Source organism: Diadema antillarum, unplaced genomic scaffold (genome assembly GCF_040938485.1).
Source record: "Diadema antillarum isolate AM-2024a unplaced genomic scaffold, OU_Dant_1.0 seq00000593_RagTag, whole genome shotgun sequence".
In the NCBI taxonomy this organism is placed as follows: domain Eukaryota; kingdom Metazoa; phylum Echinodermata; class Echinoidea; order Diadematoida; family Diadematidae; genus Diadema; species Diadema antillarum.
Window position 1 is genome coordinate 96,354 of NW_027271524.1, and position 21,208 is coordinate 117,561.

At 39.7% G+C, this 21,208-nt stretch overlaps 1 protein-coding gene across 5 annotated transcripts in view; it reads right to left on the minus strand.

Annotated features, from left to right (window-relative positions):
• Positions 1-220: 220 nt before the first annotated feature.
• LOC139735703 (bromodomain-containing protein 8-like) overlaps positions 221-21,208 on the minus strand; it is a 39,290-nt gene continuing 18,302 nt past the window's right edge. For 4 of the 5 annotated variants that reach the window (XM_071646452.1, XM_071646450.1, XM_071646449.1 and 1 more), the window contains exons 7-15: positions 20,730-20,882; positions 19,802-19,925; positions 14,849-14,979; positions 8,237-8,434; positions 7,307-7,518; positions 5,003-5,074; positions 2,989-3,235; positions 2,475-2,573; positions 221-977 (exon numbers count right to left, since the gene is read on the minus strand). In XM_071646452.1, coding sequence (XP_071502553.1) covers positions 891-977; positions 2,475-2,573; positions 2,989-3,235; positions 5,003-5,074; positions 7,307-7,518; positions 8,237-8,434; positions 14,849-14,979; positions 19,802-19,925; positions 20,730-20,882 — 1,323 coding nt within the window. In that variant the 3' untranslated portion in view covers positions 221-890. The remainder of the gene's footprint in view (positions 978-2,474; positions 2,574-2,988; positions 3,236-5,002; positions 5,075-7,306; positions 7,519-8,236; positions 8,435-14,848; positions 14,980-19,801; positions 19,926-20,729; positions 20,883-21,208) is intronic. The other variant, XM_071646453.1, reaches the window with a different exon arrangement.

The following is a 21,208-nucleotide window of genomic DNA, read 5'->3' on the forward strand; positions in this document are numbered from 1 at the left end:
GTACTTACAAGTGGATGTGTATTAGCAATACATTCTACACTGCCTGCAAAATCCAGGGAAATGGGTATTGGGTAAGAATATGTGCTGAAATACAGGCAAAATATCTTCATTTACACGTTTGTATACCATGCCCACATCCAAGCGAGAATGAGATAACTTAAATGATCTACATGTATTTACAAGCAACTGCAAGACATCTTGTCTTACAGGAAATCATGTCAGTTGATGGCGCACGTGTTGAATAATCGACTATGTTGATGAAAATAAAAGTCCCAATTTACATTGTTGGTCTTAGGTATGTTATTCCTCTGTACAAGCAGAAGTTAAATATCACCTTAGTCGATGCATTTTCCTCAGTCCTGTCAAGATCGACGTGAGTGGAGTTTACTGTACTCCCATAATAGCGTCACAAACAGTATGTCTCCCTTCACAACATGCTATTTGGTAAATTGGAGCAGTCCTCTTTGTCACAACATGTTGCAAAGACCAAGTCATTCCGATGAGTGAGCCACACCGTCGGTGGAATATCTCTCCCTTTAAAAACACTTATAGCTTCATGCACTGTGACGAGCTGCTCCTCTCTACGGCTCTGTGAGAAATATTCTCTCCCCTTCAAAGTCCATTAAGCTCTTTGCTTCAAGAATCAGAGAAAGATATTGATAGATAGATAGATAGATAGATAGACAGACAGACAGACAGACAGACAGATAGATAGATAGAAAGATAGATAGATAGAAAGATAGATAGATAGAAAGAGAGATACATAGATAGATGGGTAGATAGATAGATAGATAGAGAGGTAGATAGACAGAAAGACAGAGATAGATATATAGACAGATACAGAGAGATAGATAGATAGATACAGAGATAGAGAGAGAGAATGATGCCATCTAATATTCATCTGCTCTGGTCCTCCTCTTCTTCCCACTCGTCTCCTGGTGGTCTGTGGAGCTTCGTCTCGCTTTGCCCTCCTCCTCCTTTGTGGGAGAACAAAGAAAATAGAAAACATGTGACGTAAAATGATGATATTCTTTGATGGAGAGTAAAACAAAGCTTCCGTATGGATATGTGTGTTGTGGACCCTCATAATAGCGAGCTATTAGATCTGCGACGCGAAAGTTAAGGCGACGCCTCCTCCCGAGTTGGACAATGAAACGGCTGTCGCGTGCATGTGCAGAACACCACTTTTTGCCTAATAGCCTTGTTTATAGCATTCGCGTTGCAGATCTAAAGCTTACTAATAACAAAATGCTCATGAACAGTGACATCACTTTTGAACACTAGAAAAGCACTCTGAGAGCGCAGACCTCCGCCAAGCAGCTACTTTCCACCGTGATCTTGCCCTTCCATAGAGATCGGTGATTTCCACCCACTGAAAAATCGCCCGATTTCCCAATATAGAAGCCTTTGTTACGTCATAAACCCTCAGCTGCACCACGGCGCGCCTCGTCCTAGCAGAAACTAGAGCACGCACTTTAGTGTGCGCATGCAAACCTCAAATACATGCAGCCCGAACTCCCAAGTTCATTGACCCTACCTGCCAAAATATAAAAAAATCTGTCATAAATTCCCCAAAAATTCTCGGATCACCACCAAAAGTTAATCGTTAGGTACTTGTGTCATTCTCAATCTTTCCTGCAAGTTTCATCCCAATCCGTTAAGAACTTTTTGAGTTATTTTGCACACGAAAAAACGAACGAACGAACGAACAAACCAACGGTAATGAAAACATAACCTCCTCCCTTGGCGGAGGTAATAAAAGAGAATGGTAATATACACTGGATTGGAACTCCACCATCACACACACACACATACTGTAAAACATGATATTTTATTGGCCTAAAATTTTCACGAATTGGAGGCGATGGCCTTTTTTCACGGCATGACATTTTGGTGAAGTGCCTCTGGCATTCAATGCATATAGTGTAGACAAGAGCCTTCGCGTGCATTTTAATTTCATGAATCTTGGCTCCTGCAAAATTCGTGAAATCAAAGTGCATGCAAACATTAGAATAGTCGTTTTACAGTACACAGACCAGAAAAAAAAAAAAAACTTTTAAGGGTACAATTTCAACTTCAATCAATCTTGTTCTGATGTTGGCGGCAATTATGTATTCCTCTCTATTCTTACAGCGCTTGTTGAGCTCAAGAGAGGCAATACCAGTGGCTCACATTTCAAAGATTGATTTTTTACAATGTATGGTGTAATTATAAGTACCTAATCTTTGTTTTAAACAGAAAGAAAAGGAAGCATGATTTATAATTCAAGTTACTGCGAAACCATAAATTTTTTGTGTGCATGAAACTTTCGTGGATTTTGCAAGGAGCCAAGATTCGCAAAAGTGAAATGCTCATCAAAGTTTTTGCCTAAATGATGCCTTGACCACCAGTCACCAATTCGAGAAAGTTTCAAGCCGCGAATAAGGTCGTCGGCTGTTTGCTGGTTTGACAGTAGTTTACGCTATCACACTGACCTTTGTGGTAACCTCTGACCTCCTGGCCATGGCATCTCGACCTCTGAGCATCTTGGACGCATCAGGCTGCTGGACCATCAGTTGAGTGGAGATGAATTCCTGGGGGAAAAAAGTTGACAATATTTACCTTTTCATTCTTCATTGGGTGTTTACCCCATTGAAGACTGGTCCTATCATACTTGGGCAAGTGTCTATGGGAAATAATTGTGTTATAGCAAAATCAATTCATCCACAACGGGCTACATCAAATGATGCTGGCAAATACTTTGATCTAACTAACAAAGGACCATTACATTTCATGAAAAACACAACACATCCCAGAAACCAAGCATAAAAAAAGGATTCCAATGAACAACACTACTGACTTGTATCTCGCTCTCTGGCATAACGGCTGACCTAAAATGGCATAAAAACATCACGCAATGACACTGCAATAAGATACAAAGCAGTGCCTAATGCATGTATGAGATAGTAACGTAATGCTACAGTAGCAAGTTCAAGTCTGTCACTGTACCTCAATGTTACTGATGACGTCGTTCTGCATGCTGACAGCCATGTTGTAGACATCGTGGTCCGAGCTGTTGTACATGATGGCGTTCTGGAACATGAGGAGGATGTTGCGGTGGAACGCCTCCGTGGTTCTGATGGTGCCGTTCTCGATCTTCTTCTTGATGGAGCTGAGGTCCATGGGCTGGTGGACGATGCTGCAGTAGCCAGGAGCGATGTCATCGGTCACTGGGTGCAGGAACACGCTGGCATACCTGTCAATCAGAAACAAATCGGGGTCTTTTAGCCTCTTTGTAATCTATTTAATGATAAGATGATTTCATACAACAACTAGAAATGTCGCTATGGCGACTGGTATGTCTCCGCCATAATGCATGGTTCTCCCAATTGGTCTATACTACAATGTCTTGACAATGTGTGATGAGTTTCACATAATTGGCAAAATATTAAAATGACAGGTTTGTCACAAATGTGTTGAATGTTCACTTTCCTTGAACTAGGTTTACAGTGTAATTGGATGGACGGCTATACTGCCTATAAAGAGCGCAGGTATTTGGGGATTTGAGGATTTTTACTTCATTTTTTACCCTTTTTTTATAAGTCTATGCATTGAGTAACTTTAAAGGTATGGAGAAAAGTGTAATTTCACTATCAAATAGTACAATTTTTGCATTTTAACTTGGCCTTTGACCCTGGACCTTTGACACTATGACCCTAAAATTCCCAAGAGAATCACTGTCAGGTAGAATATTCATAGATATGTACGAAAGTTTCATGATACTTGGAGTCACTTTCGAGATAGGGAGGAAGAAATGAAATTTAGCACTTCCACTTGACCTTTGATCTTTGACCTTTGGGCAAGAAACTTCCCAGAGTATCTCTATTGGGTTATACATGTACATATCAAGTTTCAAGAAATATCTGGCAAGTATTGCGTAAATATGAGAGGGAAAAAGTGAAATTATGAGTTGACCTTGACCTTTGACCCATGACCTTTGACTCATGACCTCTACATTCCCTAGATAATCACTGCTAGTCAGTACATGCATATGCACTATGTTCCATGAAGAGACCTTGAACCATTTCCAAGATATTACGGAAAAAAAGTGAAATGTTAACATTTTCACTTGGCCTCTGACCTTTGACCTTTGACCTCATGACTCGAAATTCTCTCTGGAGAATCTTTACTTGGAATTACATGTATACACCAAGTTTCAAGAAAAAACTTCCAGGCATTGCATAGCTATGGAGGAAATAGTGAAATTTTGAGCATTTGACTTTAACCTTGAGCATGTGCACCCAAAGGTTAATAGGCACAACTTCTGCCACTCATGCATATACATGCCAAGTTTCATTAGGATACCTTAAACAGTTTTTTAGTTACGCTGTCCACAAAATTCATTACGGACAGACGGACAGATGGACGAACGGACAGACGAACGGACGGAAGGACGGACAACCCGAAAACATAATGCCTCCGGCGACACTTCATGGCGGAGGTATAAAAAGGTTGGAAGAAAATGGAAAGAAACCATGATGGGTCAAATTCAATTCATAACGTCAAAGCAAAACTAAGTAAAACATATGTACAACTATGAAAAGAATGTACAAGGGCTTGTAAAGTAAATATCAGCTTGGAGTAATGCAACTTCAAAAAATTATGTTGGCAATAAACCTGAAAACTGCAGGAAAACAAGTAGCTCAGTGTGTGTGCCCTTTATATACTAGTAAACACCCCAACAACACTATGGCCATAACATAATGAAACCAGCTCTTCTGGAGAAATCTTCAGGGGTCTCCCTGAATCATTTATTTCATTGCTGTTACAGCTCATAACTTTTTTGGTAATTTTTTTGTTTTGTTTTGTTTTTTGTTGAAATGTTATCTTTTGATTCCTTAATGGCTTGTACTTGTATCACAGATAACCTTACAGCCAAAATCATTGTTTACAATGACAATACAAAGTAATTACTGTTGCAATCCTCTCTTCCCAAGATTTTAAGACCTTTAGTCCCACTCACTTGTGGCTGGCGGCGGCTCTCCACACTAACATGATGGCTTTCCTCCACAGGCGGTAGGCATGGTCCTCCTCACTGTGAAAGCAACAATTTACGAAGCGAATTTTCATCATTCCTGGTATCTGATGTCGCTAGCAAGAATGCATTGTCTATTACGGGGGAACTTCGTAATGATGAGGACATGAAAACCATGACTATTACCTTGTTATATGAGATTTCTCACAATATCAGGGCACAGAAAACAGAGAAACATGAAGACTTGAGATCTGCACTATCACTTGATATAAAAGAGAAAGAGTTTGCTTTATAAAATGGGTTCAAGAATGTAGCCAATTGGAAGCGCTGAAATGAGTCACGTGTGCCTGCATTAATTTCTCACTAACATCCACGGCCTGACGTCACAATGTTTATACTAGCAGTGCACACTCAATCAGTTGTTACAAGTGCGTCTCGCGCTACTATACGCGCTGTCAATCCTGTAAACAACTTCTAGTTCGGGCTGCCGGCCGGCCTTTCTGATCTTGTGTGCATAACATGTGTGGCGCACGTATACTCTTATACGTACAGTACTTATATATGCGGGATTTCCGAGTGCGACGTGCGTAAATGTTTGGGACGAACATCTTCGGACATCTTACAAAGGTACGTGAAAAATGCTGTTAGTTTTCGACCCATTTTATAAAACAAATGATGCATCATTTGTATAATATTCAACCTCTTCAAAATGAGGCTCCGCTGCACTGGTAAATATAATACCACACTGAACTGGGCATGACACAATATGTATCAATTGCTAGAGAAAAAAAAGTGAGTGACAGAGTGGAAAAAAAAACAACAACAAACAAACACCTGACTATAATCTTGTTTACATAATGAAAATGACAGCAGAAGAGGGCATGTTTCATGGAATGTCATTGCACTTTGGAGGGGACCCCCAATTAAAACACAGATCAGTTGGTGAGCACCTCATTGATTACAAGCTTAAAGGCGTTGGCACATTGAATACGGTCTGGGACACTGCAATGGTGCACAAAAACAGTGAAACTAGCTGTTCTTATGCTGTTCACACCAAACACACATGTGCAATGATAACCAGAATGGAATCCGTAATGCTTTTTATGTGATTGCTCTAGAAGCGATTTGAAGCGGTCCAGGCCACACTGGCCCGGATCAGATTCGATGTGATGGGGCATGTACACTTGTATGAGTCTATCAACTCTACAACGAATGTAATTTTGATGCATCCTGACTGATAACCTTTTACAGAAAGAAATTCAAAAAGAAACATAATATGCTCAGGAATTCACTGCACTCAGGGCTATAAAAGAAGTGGCTACAAGGAAATTAAACAACACTATGAGGCTTTGTTACGAGGCTTTAGGCATATGATGTAGGCTAATGAAGAGTGGTGTGGATAGGTCCAGGGATAAAACTGACATACACCCTTGATGTTATTAGGTAGTTTTCGATTGGGTGAACGAGAGGGTTGTGACGCCGAGCCCAAGCCTACGTCAAGGCGTCACGTCTGTACGCTGACCTGCTGCTATTAAACACATTTCGATTTCAGGCGTCACGTCTCGTGGCGTGTGCAGGAGGCGACCTGTGCCTTGGGTGCATATATGCGGAATTTGTGACTTGTTTCTGTGCTTGTAATATTCATTTTGTCTTTGACTAGATGCCGAATAAGTATCCTGGGATGAATTATTTGGATTTTAAAACATGATGCATGGTAAGACTACAAGGTAAATGGACTGCACCAGGCCAAGCACCGAGATGTGACTGCATACAGCATTACGTGTAAATGCATGTGTGGGACTAAGGTATGCAGTTGCAAAGTGCAAAACAGTGAAAGCGGGCAAATAAAGTAGGTACCAGAGGCTGTAGTTTGTATGTCAGCGCTGCTGCTGTGACGTATCAAGATCATAAGCTTTCATGTAATTAGAATATCAATATTCTCTCGAAAGAAAAAGGAAAACAGGTGAACTGAGCACGGATTTCCCGAGAGTCATCTTGCTCTTTCGCATAATTTTCGTCTATCGCAGAGGAGTGTCATAGATAAGGTGGGTTGAGCGCGGCGCGAGTGAATTGGGTGGACGGTGATAACCGGGGTGAACGCGTTCGATATTTGGGTGATGAGCCGAGGGTCGACACTCACTCATGCGCAGTACGTAAAAATTGCGTCGACCCACAGTGACGCCTGGCTCAACGTGCAAATCGAAAAGTGCGTATTGTTCCCATCTAAAGATGACAAAAATACAATTCAAAGCATCCCTCAATGTGAAAAGAAAAAAGCAACAGTTGACCAACCTGTGGGGCATGGAGGATGGACTGTTTGGAACGGAATCGCTGAACATGGACGTCGGGAGCGACAGGTTGGCCACCGAGGTGTCGTCGCTCTCGGACGGTCTGTCGTGGTCCTCGGAGTCGGCCGCATCGCTCCTGGTCTCGTCCTTGAGGTCATCCAGACTCATCAGACTGTCGTCGCCATGGAGCTTGACTTCCAAGTCTTCATCATCATCCTGATGCACACACACACACACACACAAAAAAAAAACCCAACAACATTACACATGTCTGATTGATGTCTTGTCAGACCATTACGATATTCACTCCTGAAGCAAAGTAAAAATCCGCCAATCTAGTAGAACCTCCTTATATAGAGGTCGGACATGGTGAGATACCTGATTATTCATCTCATACTGTCTTGTTTTTATTCCTGATATAATAATATACCTGATAAAACGATGAAATTTCGGTGGTTCCAATCAGCCAGTAACATTGAGGTTCCTGTATATGCTCTATTACCATGCCCACTTATGAGACCAGACAATCAATTACTGATATTTGAAATTCGAAACACTATTCCCTGTTGTCATCTTTCGAGACATACGAGGTAATATCCCTCCTGCACTACAGTTCCACTCAAATCACAATACATGATGCTTCATTGACAGTGAGAGGTATCGAATATGTTAACAGTTAATACTTCGGTCCCAAGCATTCAAAATAGTGTGGGGCTTTGAGGAGAAATAGGATCACACTCACTAAAACTGTACCCGTGGAATCTTTTGCATCATTTGCATTTCCTGGAGATGCATGTTTCATGAAAATGATGCTACAACTGATTGCAGATGAATTTCATCAAATTTGGGCATTCTGAGGGCTATGCACTCTCCCCATCCCAAAATCTGTCCCCACGTTCCAATGTCAAACCTTCGGGGTCGGAGGAAACCTAACCTGTTTGACCGCCTTGGCCCTCATGCTCTTCCGTGACGCATTGCTGGGGCGCCCTCTGCCCCGTTTCTTCTCCGACTTGGCGGGGACGCTGGGAGAGCCCGGGTCGATGTCGGCGGGCTCGTTGGGCGTGCGGAGGAGCTTCCCGCCTCCCGACTCCCCCTTGCGAGCCTCCACCTCCGACTCCAGTTTGGAGGCAATCTGTTTTAAAATGGGAAACACGCATTTCTCAACACACATACTTTCATGGCAACATATGTGTATTACGTACACACAATTTGACTCTTTCAATAGAATAACTACACGGTCATTGCCATTTTGACCTATAATTACATACCAGGTATATACACATACACACATATAAAAATATGAATGAGCTGACTCAACATTTAGAAGATCCTTATGAGACAGGATTAAACATGATATGGTAACCGTTACATGAATAAGAAGATAAGATGATTTATAGATATACACACTACACAGAAAGCAGAATCAACCAAAAAAAAAAACCTTCACTCATTATCAAAGTACAGATCATACTGTTGATTAAAGCTGGGTGAAGAGGGCACGGTGTACAAGCACAACATTAGGAGGGCAACTATACAGTGCAATACATTGATAGACAAAATAACACTGCTTGTGATATGACATGTTATAGAAATCTGATGCTGAAGTAATTTCAATGACCTACAAGTCTGTTGGTGATTGTAACAGCTCATATATATTCGCACGGTGATATATGTTTGCACTCTGAGAAAAAAAAAAACCTACAGGGAAAGGTGGTGAAGGAGAATACAAGACATCAGTATACACCGATACATCTGCCAATTGCTGTAAAAGTGGAAAATTTTGCGCAAATTATTTTTTTTTTGTGATTGGCCAGGTAAGAGGAATTTCGTGGATCTTCACATTTGAGCAAGCACTTTACACAGCTCACCAATGCCACGGCATCAAAAGGCTTTGGCAGCACATACTACAGTAAATGATAACTAGTCCGTGTTGCGACAGCACATTTACTCATTCTACAACGAAGACTAGCGAACGTGAAGAAAACTACAAATAACATTACTGTTATACCCCTACACTATACCTAATTTAATCTGACCAAAGATTTTAAAATAATGTTACATATGATGAACAACAAAATTCAACAACTTTTCTTTTCACGTTGGTTTCATATTTTGTGAAATGTGCAAAAATTTCCACACCGCAGAAATTTCCACTTTTATAATTTTTGGCCATGTGGGTTGTGTGTTAATTGTGATGACATACAGCACAATAAGGAATATAAGTGGCCACACACGCACACACACTGCACAGAGAGAATACTGTCGAGGCATTGCCTTTCTGACTGAGCTACATCAAGCAGAATTTAATGTGCTCTCAAATGTGGCACTTTGGTGTGAACAGAACATGGTGGGACATTGCGGGACATTTTGAGGCTGAATCCAAAAACTGCTTGACCATGGGGTTGGAGTCTTCAACTACCTCACGAGGCGGTTGGAAGACATGCAACATTATGCATTTACTTTGCTTCACTTTGGTGCAAAAGGTCGAAGGTCATCTAATGCCCTGCACTGTGTGAGCCACTGCAGAAAAGTACACACTTGCTTGGCTCCCTATATATACTACTGTAAAGCAAGATATATTTGTGGCCTAAAATATTTGCGAATTGGAGCCGACCGCCTTTTCTTTTGCGGCATGAGATTTTCTTGAATTGCCACTGGCACTCAATGCATATAGTGTAGTCAAGAAATTTTGCATGCATTTAATCCACAAGTCTTGGCTCTACTGCAATTCGTGACATTGAAATGCATGTGAACATAATTCCTCATTTTGTGGTATTGCATGGAGACCTTGCTTGGCATGCAACACTAATGTATTGCATCGATGGCATATTTCTCCGTTGCACACAGAGGTTGGCCTCCCCTCTGGACGTGCCCTATCTGAAATCTACTCTTGGTCTGAAAACAAAGCGAATGAGTCGCAACAAGGGCATGTAAGAGCACTCCTCATTCTGCTTTGTGAGTCTGATTGGCCTATGCGTTAAGAGTTAGGGCTGACACTACACACAACAAGGGGTTAGAGCCTAGGTAAGCATGAAATATGATAAGAAGTCTGCAGCCTATTACATCACTGAAGTGTGATGACTGTCACTGTAAGATTTTTATACAGTTCCCATCAGTCCAGTTCGAACACACAAAAAAAATTGATAGTTTTTCAAAAATCAATTTGCTCAGTGGCAAGCAAAATCTGCTAATTCTCGTGCATGGACACAAAAATGGCTAGCGCTCCCAATCCACATTGATGCAAATATCCCTTTAACTACAGTTCTTTGAAACAAACCGATAACTTATGTGTGAAAGGGCCTATTCTGCATGGCTGGAAAGATTCAATATTGCAACGAGAGTAAAAAAGGTCGCATCACTATGTCATTCACACAAATATCATGAACAGTATCATGTTGGACTAGCACCATGGACACATTCCTAAAAGTCCAATATTTGCAGGTGTGCCATTTGTTGTTTGGATGAATAGAGGTATTGCACACATTTCCCAAGAATATCAAGACCACAACAAACAGAAGTAGTCCATTTTAGAACAACTATGAAAATGCGATGAAACATTTCATTTGACTCTCCATTACCCGGTATATGAAACACATCAGTGACAAAATATATCAGTACAAGCACCTGGATATGTGTTTGCAACTCTTTACCACAGTGCACCAGGGCAGATTACCTGTTTTACCTTGCATTAGATATATATGCATAATAAATATCAACACAAAAAGACACATTTTTTTTTCTATTATCACCAATACTAGGAAATGGAAATGTGCATAAATACATTTTGTTTCCATTATGGACAGACTTTAAGCATTCCACATGTCTAGTTGAGATGGAACGGGAGGATGAGACTTAACTGTAAATATTCTTGTAGAGATTCTTTCAAAGTGGCATGAATTGGTAAATATTTGTGGCAGATTTCCTGCTTTCCATATATATTTATTGAAATAAATCGGCAAAAAACCAGGAGAGGCAGCTTTGCTATGAACACCCTGGCCTCTCATTAAGTGGCCAAGAAAACCATAATATCAGACTTGAATCCAAAGACCTACTGAAAAATATTTTCAGAAACATGTCTGTACTCAAAACCTCACTGGCCACTTGTGTTCATTTAGACCCATACACAGATCAGGTACTGGGTTTGTTAATGAGTCTAACCATATTTTTTTTTTTTTTTTTTAAGGGGGGGGGGGTCATATTAAAGCAGGGGCAGATCCAGGAATTCCATAAAAGGGAGACGCCTCTACGAAATTAAAGGGGGGCACACGCCCCCCATATTTTTGTATTTCTTTTATTTTAACAAGAAATAAAGAGGGGGCGCGCGCCTGGTGCTCCCCCTTCTGGATCCACCACTGTTAAAGGCATTATTTACCACTGGAGATGAAACAAAAACCTAGCTATAGTCCTTCAAAATAGTTCAGAAATGTGAGTCAGTGATAGAAACAACCAATGTAAAAATGTTAATCAGTATGATCAATTTTAAGTAGTGTTTTAAAATGTATAATATTTAAAATGTGAACAATAGTTGCAAGACTACACTGTTTGCAGTTTCTGTTTATCGAGAAATATAGTGATATATCTCCTTTAATATATCTTAGGCTTTATTGCAAAATTTTTACATGGTAGGATGTTTTGTGACTCAACTGACGTACACATATGCATCAAATGCTATCACTTGGACATTTTTAAAATCATGGCTCCCAATGGTAAATGACACCTTTAATATCAATATCTGAATCAAGCCTCTGTGCAGTTGAATGTCAAAGTGCAACCAAATGTCTGCCATCTTACTATTAGAGTAAATGTAAGCATGTGGGGATGGGATGTGTGATGGGTTAGTCATGGTAAGCAGTATGAGTCTACCTCAAGTCTGCCAAGCTGTTGAGTAGAACGACATTAATGGGACACTCCTATCCATGCACAAGAAGTTGACTCTGATTGCATTGAGTGCAATCAAACAATTTCAGAAGGCTGCAGAATTGGAGACTTTCTCCAGAAATACGAAAAGCGATTTTGGGCACAGACTTTTCATACTACTCACATAACTACTATCAAAATTAGATGGGTGCTGTGGTCATCATTTGATAATTCTGACTTTAATCAGACATATGAATATCATTTTCATTCATAATTAAGTGACTTTAACACACCATTTTAAGGTCATGATACTTACATCAAAGCAACTCTTTTAAACAAATTTTCATTCTCGAATCCATTTGAGGAGGAAATTTTGATGAAGGTTTGCAAGCATGATAATAGATTTGTGAGGCAATGACACGACATCATCACAAAAGTATGACAAAAATAGATAATATCAAAATTCCAAATTTGATAGGACTACATGTACTTACACCTTTCTGTTTGTTTGATTTGACTCGAGTGATTTCAGTCAACTTCAGCACAGGGATGCCAACCTTACAAACAACATTGCAGTATTCTTAGGGCTGAAAATGCTTTTTTTTTTTTGCCAAAAAAGTATTTTTATCATTTCTGCAAACAGACATGCATAGTAATACAATTTGGGAAAAACAGTGTTTTCACTGAAACCTGCAGCATTTTTGCCACCCCCCAAAAAACAGCAACAAACAAACAAACAAACAAACAAACAAACAAACAAACAAACAAACAAACAAACAAACAAACAAACAAAAAACCCAATCCAAAATACTGCAAAAACAGTAGCAGCTGGCATCTCTGTCGAACATGAAATAGAGTGTCCTAGTAAGCAACAGTGTTATGCGACCTAACTGTAAGATACATGTACATGTAGTTAGTAGATGCGCTGAGAAGAAGAGCCAATATTGAGCTTGACCCCTGACCTCTGTGTCGGTCCTGTCACCGCTAGCCCTCTGCGCCTCGCCCTCGGGCGTCTCTCCCGTTTCAACACTTTCCATTTTTACGACCCCTTCCTCCACACCTTCCTCTGCCTACAGTTCGCCAGAATTTCAAACAAGACACCACGTTTGGGGGCGACGGTGAGATGTGTGCAATAAGGACATATCATATCACAGATTAATTAAGAGCTGCCCTTATGCATCATCCACTGGGTGAGTGCAGCAGCTTACAAACATTCAACAAGTCTCTAAATTTTCCCCACGATTGCACTAGACATTGCAGAATATTGTCAAACTAGTCTTTCATTTTTTTTTTATTTATTTTTTTTTATCGTTCCATATGACATAGGCCTAATGAGAATCAACTACATTTGAAGGGATGGCATGCTACAAAAGATATCATGGTTGCATCACTGGCTCAGAGCTCAAAAGTAGATTGTGGTGCTTCCTGCAATTATATACACTGCATTAATAGCATATCATTCATTCCTTTCATGCAAACATAACTTCAACATAAGCCCCGGTCAGACTATGAGAAACTATGCATCATTCACTTCCCCATCACTTCCCGTAGTTTTGAGCACGCAATCACACTACTAACAATCTACATGAGCAATGCAAAAAATACTCGTAGTTTCGGTCCCTAACATGCATGTTCCGCACGAGCAAAAAGTGCGCGCCCTTCTTGTATGTCGCAGGAAATTTGATCACGTATCAAGTGTGCAAACATACAGTAAGTACAACAAGAACAATTGATTTCAATGACCACAGATGTGGTACCAGAAGTGGATCTTATCATGTGACAAACTCCTTGTAGTTTTAATCATGCGTGACCATGCGACACACACTACGTGTAGTTTCACAGGAAGTGAGAACTTTCCCAAGCACTAGCAGGAAGCTTCCTGGGAAATATCGCTGGTCTGTTTTTGAGAAGTTAGCAGTCAGACTGTCCTAAACGAAGGGAAGCAAAATACCGGGAAATGAAACTCACACATAGTTTCTCATAGTCTGAAAGAGACGATAGTGTAAGTAATCACATTAAAGTGCACGGAACACTGTTAGGAGGCACAAGAACACACTATCAAAGTAGGGACAAATGCATTTCAAAAGCATTGCACATCCAAGGCTGTGAAAAGGGAAAGTTGTACTCAAATGCTTGTTGGGAAAAAAAAAATGATACATTCACAAACAATTCATCATCTAGCAGCTTTGGAATATACCAAATTTGTTTCTCAGAATCTTTACAGCTACCAAGAATTACAAATTAACCTTACATCTAACTCAGCACTTTTGATAAAAGCTGAGTGTTTATCATTTATTACAACCCTCCCCAGCCTGAGAAAGTAAAAGTGCAGATCATATGAAATCTACAAGATACATCATTCAAAATCAACAAACTGACAGTAAATCATTCCGACACTGCATATGCATATCACACTGATTGCATAGGTTACAAAAAATACATGAAACCATTTTTTTTTCTTACGACATAAAATGTAAATTTTTCCTAAGTGGGCATTTGTACACAATTCCAGAATAGTAATTAAACGAAAAATGTCTGCTTTATATTTTCATATTACTGAATATATCATCAGATTATTTCTGTGTTTTACTTTACAGTGTTATTCTACATGGAAAAAGAAAAAGAAAAAGAAGGATAAATAAATGCAAATGTAATGTAGAAGATAAGAAAGACTTCTGAATTCACAAACCTCTGCAATTGCCTCCTCCCTATCATCCATAATGGCATCCTCCAACTCAACATCTGCTTTATCTTTGTCCTGGGCTGTTCCACTTTCTGCCGAAGGGGATGGGAGAAGAAGCTTAGAAAGGGCGGGACTCTCTGCGAGAACAGAGTGTGGGCAATGGAATGAAGACTGATTAGTGAGCTGGTCGCTGCTTGGAATGGATTGGAGAAGATTATTGGCCGGCTGGCTCTGAAGCAGACAAGACATCACACCAATTGAATCAGGCACCTTGCCACATGGTGACTGCGTGAACGCCAAACAACCTCTCCTTTTTGGAGGCATCATAAACAACAGTATAGATGCGTACGAAGCCTTAGAACTATGGGTCACACTTCACGTCACAGAACAGGATATCACTCCATCAACTGCTGAAGACATATAGTCAAATCCAGAGAAATAGAAAAGTTCGAGGGGATTCACCTTCATACTGAAATGAATGACTTTTCTTTTTTCTTCTTTTTTATTTTGACAGTAACTGCACACACGCAATGCTTTCAGAAAATGAAGCACTCACTTGAGAGTAATCAAAAATGAATTCGCCAGGCCATCCTTGTCAGCAGGACAGCAGAATATGGTTAGAGATGGGTCATTCTTTTGGGATTTTTCACAAAGGAAAATCTATATCTGAATTTTGCTTAGGTATGTGTGTGTGTGTGTGACATGCACACATGAAGGTGGGTGGGAATGTTTTGTCAACTTCATACAAAATAGTGCCTCTGGCAACACTTTGTGGCGAAGGTACAAAAACAGCAAGGTTTCCAGACGTCAATTTCACTCTTTATTTAGGGGGGCATCAGTAATTTCCCGGGGTAAACCACAAATAAACTAGTGATGTCACTGCACTCCCATTTAATGGATGCGCAAAGATAAATATGTTGGGTGATATCTGCGTTGCTTCAGACCCAGCTCAATTCAGAAAATTGCGGAGGAACACGCAGCAAACAGTCGACAAGACAAGGTTGGGTTAGGGGTGATTGTGGGTGCGTGGAGGGTGGGGGGGGGGGGGGGAGGAAAATAGGGGGGCAAGGAGGAGTGCAGAATGATGAAGAAGAGGGGGGACAACAAACATGGTTATATGTCTGACTGATTAGTTGATGCTACTTCTATCAATGGAGCATGGCTATTGCAGCGTCTGCGAGAAGGGGGAACTGCATTTTCAAACCAGCTCCGACATACAAATGTATACTGTGAACACAAGATAGACACACAATAAAACATTTCATTAAAAATGTTTAAGATTTCAAGAAAAAACGAAAGTGAGAATATGGGCCTCTAGAGATGGGGGATTTATTCTGCAGGAGAAAAAAAAAAGTTGTTTTGAATAAAAGAAGAATATGAATCCTTCAAAAGAAGAACAAAGGAAGTAAGAAAGAAATTAGACTAATCTAAACCAACAATAAGTTGACTTTTCTTTTTTGAGTATCTCTTACTTTTTTTTTTGATTTAGGGTATCTTAAGGATGCTCTACATGATGGTGAAAAAATTGAGGTCACATGACCCCTAATTTCCGTAATACAGACATATCAAGAGGAAGCAACCCTACAGATTTCCTCATAAAACAATGACACTTTTCTTCATTTACTAGGAAATTTATTCCAGAGAGTTGCTTCCTCTTGTCATGAAACGGTAGAAATGCCTTGCAAACGACAGGTGATGCTGTGAGGGAGATGGACGATATTGCCTGCTACTTCTGCGCGTGTCTGTACTAAAACATTTAGGCGTATGTAAAATGTATGGATAGACAGCACGACGCATTGCTCCATGCGATCTCATGTATTCCACATGCAAATGTCTACCAAAAGTCACAAGCGCCGGCTTGGCACATACACACAATATCACGTGAAGAATGACTTAACCCAATGACCAGCTGGTCTATACATTTATGTCTCCTGATGGTCAATGGTGGTGTGGACAATGTTTATTATCGTTATGTTGCCACGACTACAAACTACCATGTACATCATTAGTCTGTGCTTTTCATGGATTGAAGATGTTGTGAAAAGCCTTATCTGTGAACCTAGATTACAGTACTTGGACAAAATAAATGCTACCATCATATATCTACATATTCTTTCTCTAAAAAGAAGAAAAAGAAGAAGAAGAAGAAGAAGAAGAAGAAGAAGAAGAAGAAGAAGAAGAAGAAGAAGAAGAAGAAGAAGAAGAAGAAGAGAGGTTGTACAACTAAAAAATTGCAGAATAACTTCAAAGCACAGGATAAAAGATCTGGATTTCTAAAAGTTATATAAAAATCCCTTGAATCCTTCATGGCAGAGACATAGATATCAGACTTACATTCCAAAATTGCCCTATCATTTTCAATATTTTCATGGACTTTATCGCATATTTCCAGGACTTTTCAGGAACACTACAGATGTCCAACTTGTTCAGGCCATAGGAAAACTTAAACACAGCTTATGTGGCTGTTGAAATGCCTTTCTTTTATGTCATTAATATCATCATTATTCATCATCATTCATTTGAGAGAGATTATTATCCATAGAGGTGGGTGGTATATACAATTATACTGAAAAAGTGGCAGGAACTTTAACTTTTACAATATAACAAAAATGTCAGGGGGAAAAACACAAAAGAATACATCAGAGACTGAAAAACAGTCTTGAATTCTTCTTCAAAGTGCAGGCTTTTGAGGTACGGAAGAGTGTTGGGGGGGGGGGGGGTAAAGGCGAGAAAACAATAAATACTGTGAATTGTGAATTCCGGATTGAGGGAGAGATTGTCAGAAGACATATTTACGAAAATAGCCCTAAAGATTCATAAAGGAGTGGGTGGGATTTGGAGGGACAGGGAAAGGACGGGATGGGGAGACACTACAAACAAATTGCATAGTTTGAATCTTTAGCATTTGACATGCATTGCATACAAACAATTACTTTACACTCTTTGTCAGCTTTTAAAAGCATATTACATCAGTTGTAAGTGTGTGAGTTTTTTTTTTTGAATATTTTTGTTTATTGCCAGGATTAAAATAAATGCAGGAAAACAGAGTCAGAATAACTGCATCTATCGATTAAATATGAAGTTACTTTGTCACAATGGATATACAGCAGATGATCATATATCTAAGGATTCTTGATTTGAATGGTAGAGTTAGACAAACAGGTGACGCAAGAGTAAAGCTGGAGAGGATTGCCAACAGAATTCACATGATAAATGCCAATGCTGTTGACAGAGGTATTTTAATACCTAAAGACATCCTTTTGAGTCCAGTGAGATAACTTGCTATGTATTCATCATGTATTTGAAATATAGGTAAAAGCTCATACTGCAGATATATAATCTTTTGTCTGTTCTCTTCTTTTGTTTTTTAGTCTTTGATTGTTCTGCTAATGCATGTGATCAATGTCACTGTAAACAATATGGAAGCAAAAAAAAAAAGAATAAACGAAAAATTTCCCCATAAAATTTAAAGTACATTAACGCGTTGAATGAAGATGAGTCCCAAGTATATTTGGGCAAGTGTCTATGGGAAATGTGTGTTGTAGCAAAATCAGTCCGTCCTCAACGGGATAAAGATCCTGTAGCATGGGATTCACGGGTGGCCTGATTCATTCTCTGCCCACTGGGGTACATTTTCGAAAACCACAAATAGCATCAATCTACGAATCTGTGCATCGAAGCGTACGCTAAATGGTAACTGTCTACACCAGTCAAGATTCTTTGACCATGTGTGTAATTAAACTGAGATCAGTGATAAAGCTGTACACAATTCGTTACGGGGATTCTCAGACATATCTGAGCCAGACCAGCCTTCCCACTCCATGGCAACCCCCCCCCCAATGCTACTGATATCTTAGCGCTTAGAGCCATTTCATGTGATAACGCGCTATATAAATGTTCCGAATTATTATTATTATTATTATTATCATTATTATTATCATTATTATTATCATTATCATTATCATTATCATTATCATTATCATCATTATTATTATTATTATTATTATTATTATTATTATTATTATTATTATTATTATTATTATTATTATTATTATTATTATTATTATTATCATTATTATTATTATTATCATTATTGTATCTTTAAGGTTTGTTTTTGTTGTGCCTTGACCTGGACCACACCAAGACATATCAAATTTTGTTGAAGCAACAAAATATCTGGCAATATAAATGGCATCCAGAACTCATATACTTTTTCAAGGTTTGTTTTAGGTACAGATCATGAATGCCCCCCCCCCCCCTCTACATTTTGTTAGTCCCATTGTGTTAGAAATTGTGCAAGGCTGTTGCATGGACTACCCAAATGAGAACGGGCAAACATATAGACATAAACATGGTTTCTCCACAGATGGGCCTCAGAAGGATGCCTTTAGGTATACATATGTGGCGGCTGAAGTGAAGAGAGAAAGAGACTCAAACCTTCTACTTTGTCAATTGGAAATTGACTATCTGCTGGAGGTAGATAAAAACGCAGTCTCAAGATTACTCATCAAGGTGGCTAGCCAAATGTCTCATATACCATCTTAGCAACTCCCTGACAAGCTGTGTTTCTAGCTAACTAAAGGTATTTCAGCACCAATCACAGAAATCCTTGGAGAAAATCACTTTTCCAACACTGTTCCGTGAAAATTAATGATAACAGGCTTCCCAGACCTCTTGCATCATTTGTGTATACTATGCACGCACAATGGTTTTGAATGTACTCATGGCCTGCTTGCCTTTGTGAAATTAGTGTCAAATTGTCTGTCAAACTTTCATTTCCATTTAAAAAACAAACACGAAGAACCTTCATTTCCGTAAGTCAGTGGAGTGTGAATTGGGAAATTGTTGATGAATACTAAATTAGGTTTTAATCAGCACCATCCCCAGATCCCTCAAGCATAGATTCAGATTTTAAGACCAGTCAACAAGTTACACAGTTACACTTAACATATGACTAACCCTTGACTTTGGTGGCTACTGCGGCACCAGTTTTGTGCTTCTCATTGGCTGCAGACTCTTTGGTGGGTGTGGCCTTGGTGCTGTCGGTGAAGATGTGCGTGAACTCTTCTATCGTCACCGCCTCCTGGTAAAACGTGGCCAGAAAAGATTGTCACCGATGAGATATTCGACAAAATACCAGAGAATACGCATACAAAACTAATACTGCCACACTCACATACACAAGTAAAGGGATGCCAACCTTGTAAATAGCACTGAAGTACCCTTACGGCTGGAAAAAAAAAAAAAGTATTTTTGATGGAAAAACAGTATTTTTTACTTTTCCTGAGTAGATACGTGTTGTAAGATATAATTCATTTTTAATGAAACCTGCAGCATTTTGGATAGAAATCAGTCCTAAATACTGCAAAAAAATACTAAAAACTAGAAATGTCGCTATGGCAACTGATATGCCTCTGCCATAATGCATGGTTCTCCCAATAGGTCTACAGCATATCTAGACACTGTGAGATGACAGTTTCACATCATTGGCAAAATATTAAAACGACAGGTTTGTCACAAATGTGTTGAATGTTCACTTTCCTTCACCTTGAATTAGCTTAAGTGGGAGAGGGAAAGAGGGAGAAAGATAACTGGTGACATTTTGTATACAAACCAAACAGAGAGCGGGAGCTGCTCAACACCTACGGTACATCACACCGAGTTGCCAATTTGCCTTACTCTCTAAATTTTTATTTTTCATAACTTCTTTTGTCTGTCTGATTCCCTTCCCCCCCCCCCCCCCCCCCCTCAACACATACACACATTTCCCTGATCTGCTCATCTGATTATTTTGTATTCCTGCAAAGCAACATAACATCACAATGAAATTTCTTTTCAAGTAAGTGCTGATGATAGATGACTTTGCCCATCGTCAATGAGTCATTACTTCTGATTGGACGTCTCCCTTCCCAGCACCCTTGGCTTTCTCCTCCTGGCTGGTGAGCAGCGAAGATAGCAAAGCAGGCTGGGATTGCTCCCCCTCCTTGAGCCCAACATCCTCCTCAGCATCGTTGGTTGCTATGCCAACAGGCTCGGGGCTCTGTCAAAAAAAAGAAAAGAAAAAAAGAGTTTCCATCAATCATTTCAGAGTTAGGATTGATTGCTGCACAGATTCTTGCGAGTCTCCCAGCTGTGAGAAGCCTCTCATTACATTTGCTCTGCTGAATCACAGACTCGAGTCAGGTTCGGGATGAGAGTGGATTCAAAGAAAAGGAGCCATATTCTTAAGGTCAACATTGTCGTCGTTTGTGCTTGACAATGCTGAGATTATTGCACAGATTCTTGAACATCTTCCAGATGAAAGAACTCTCTTTACCTTTACTTAACTGAATCACAAACCTCGAGTCAGGTTGGCTATGAGAGTGG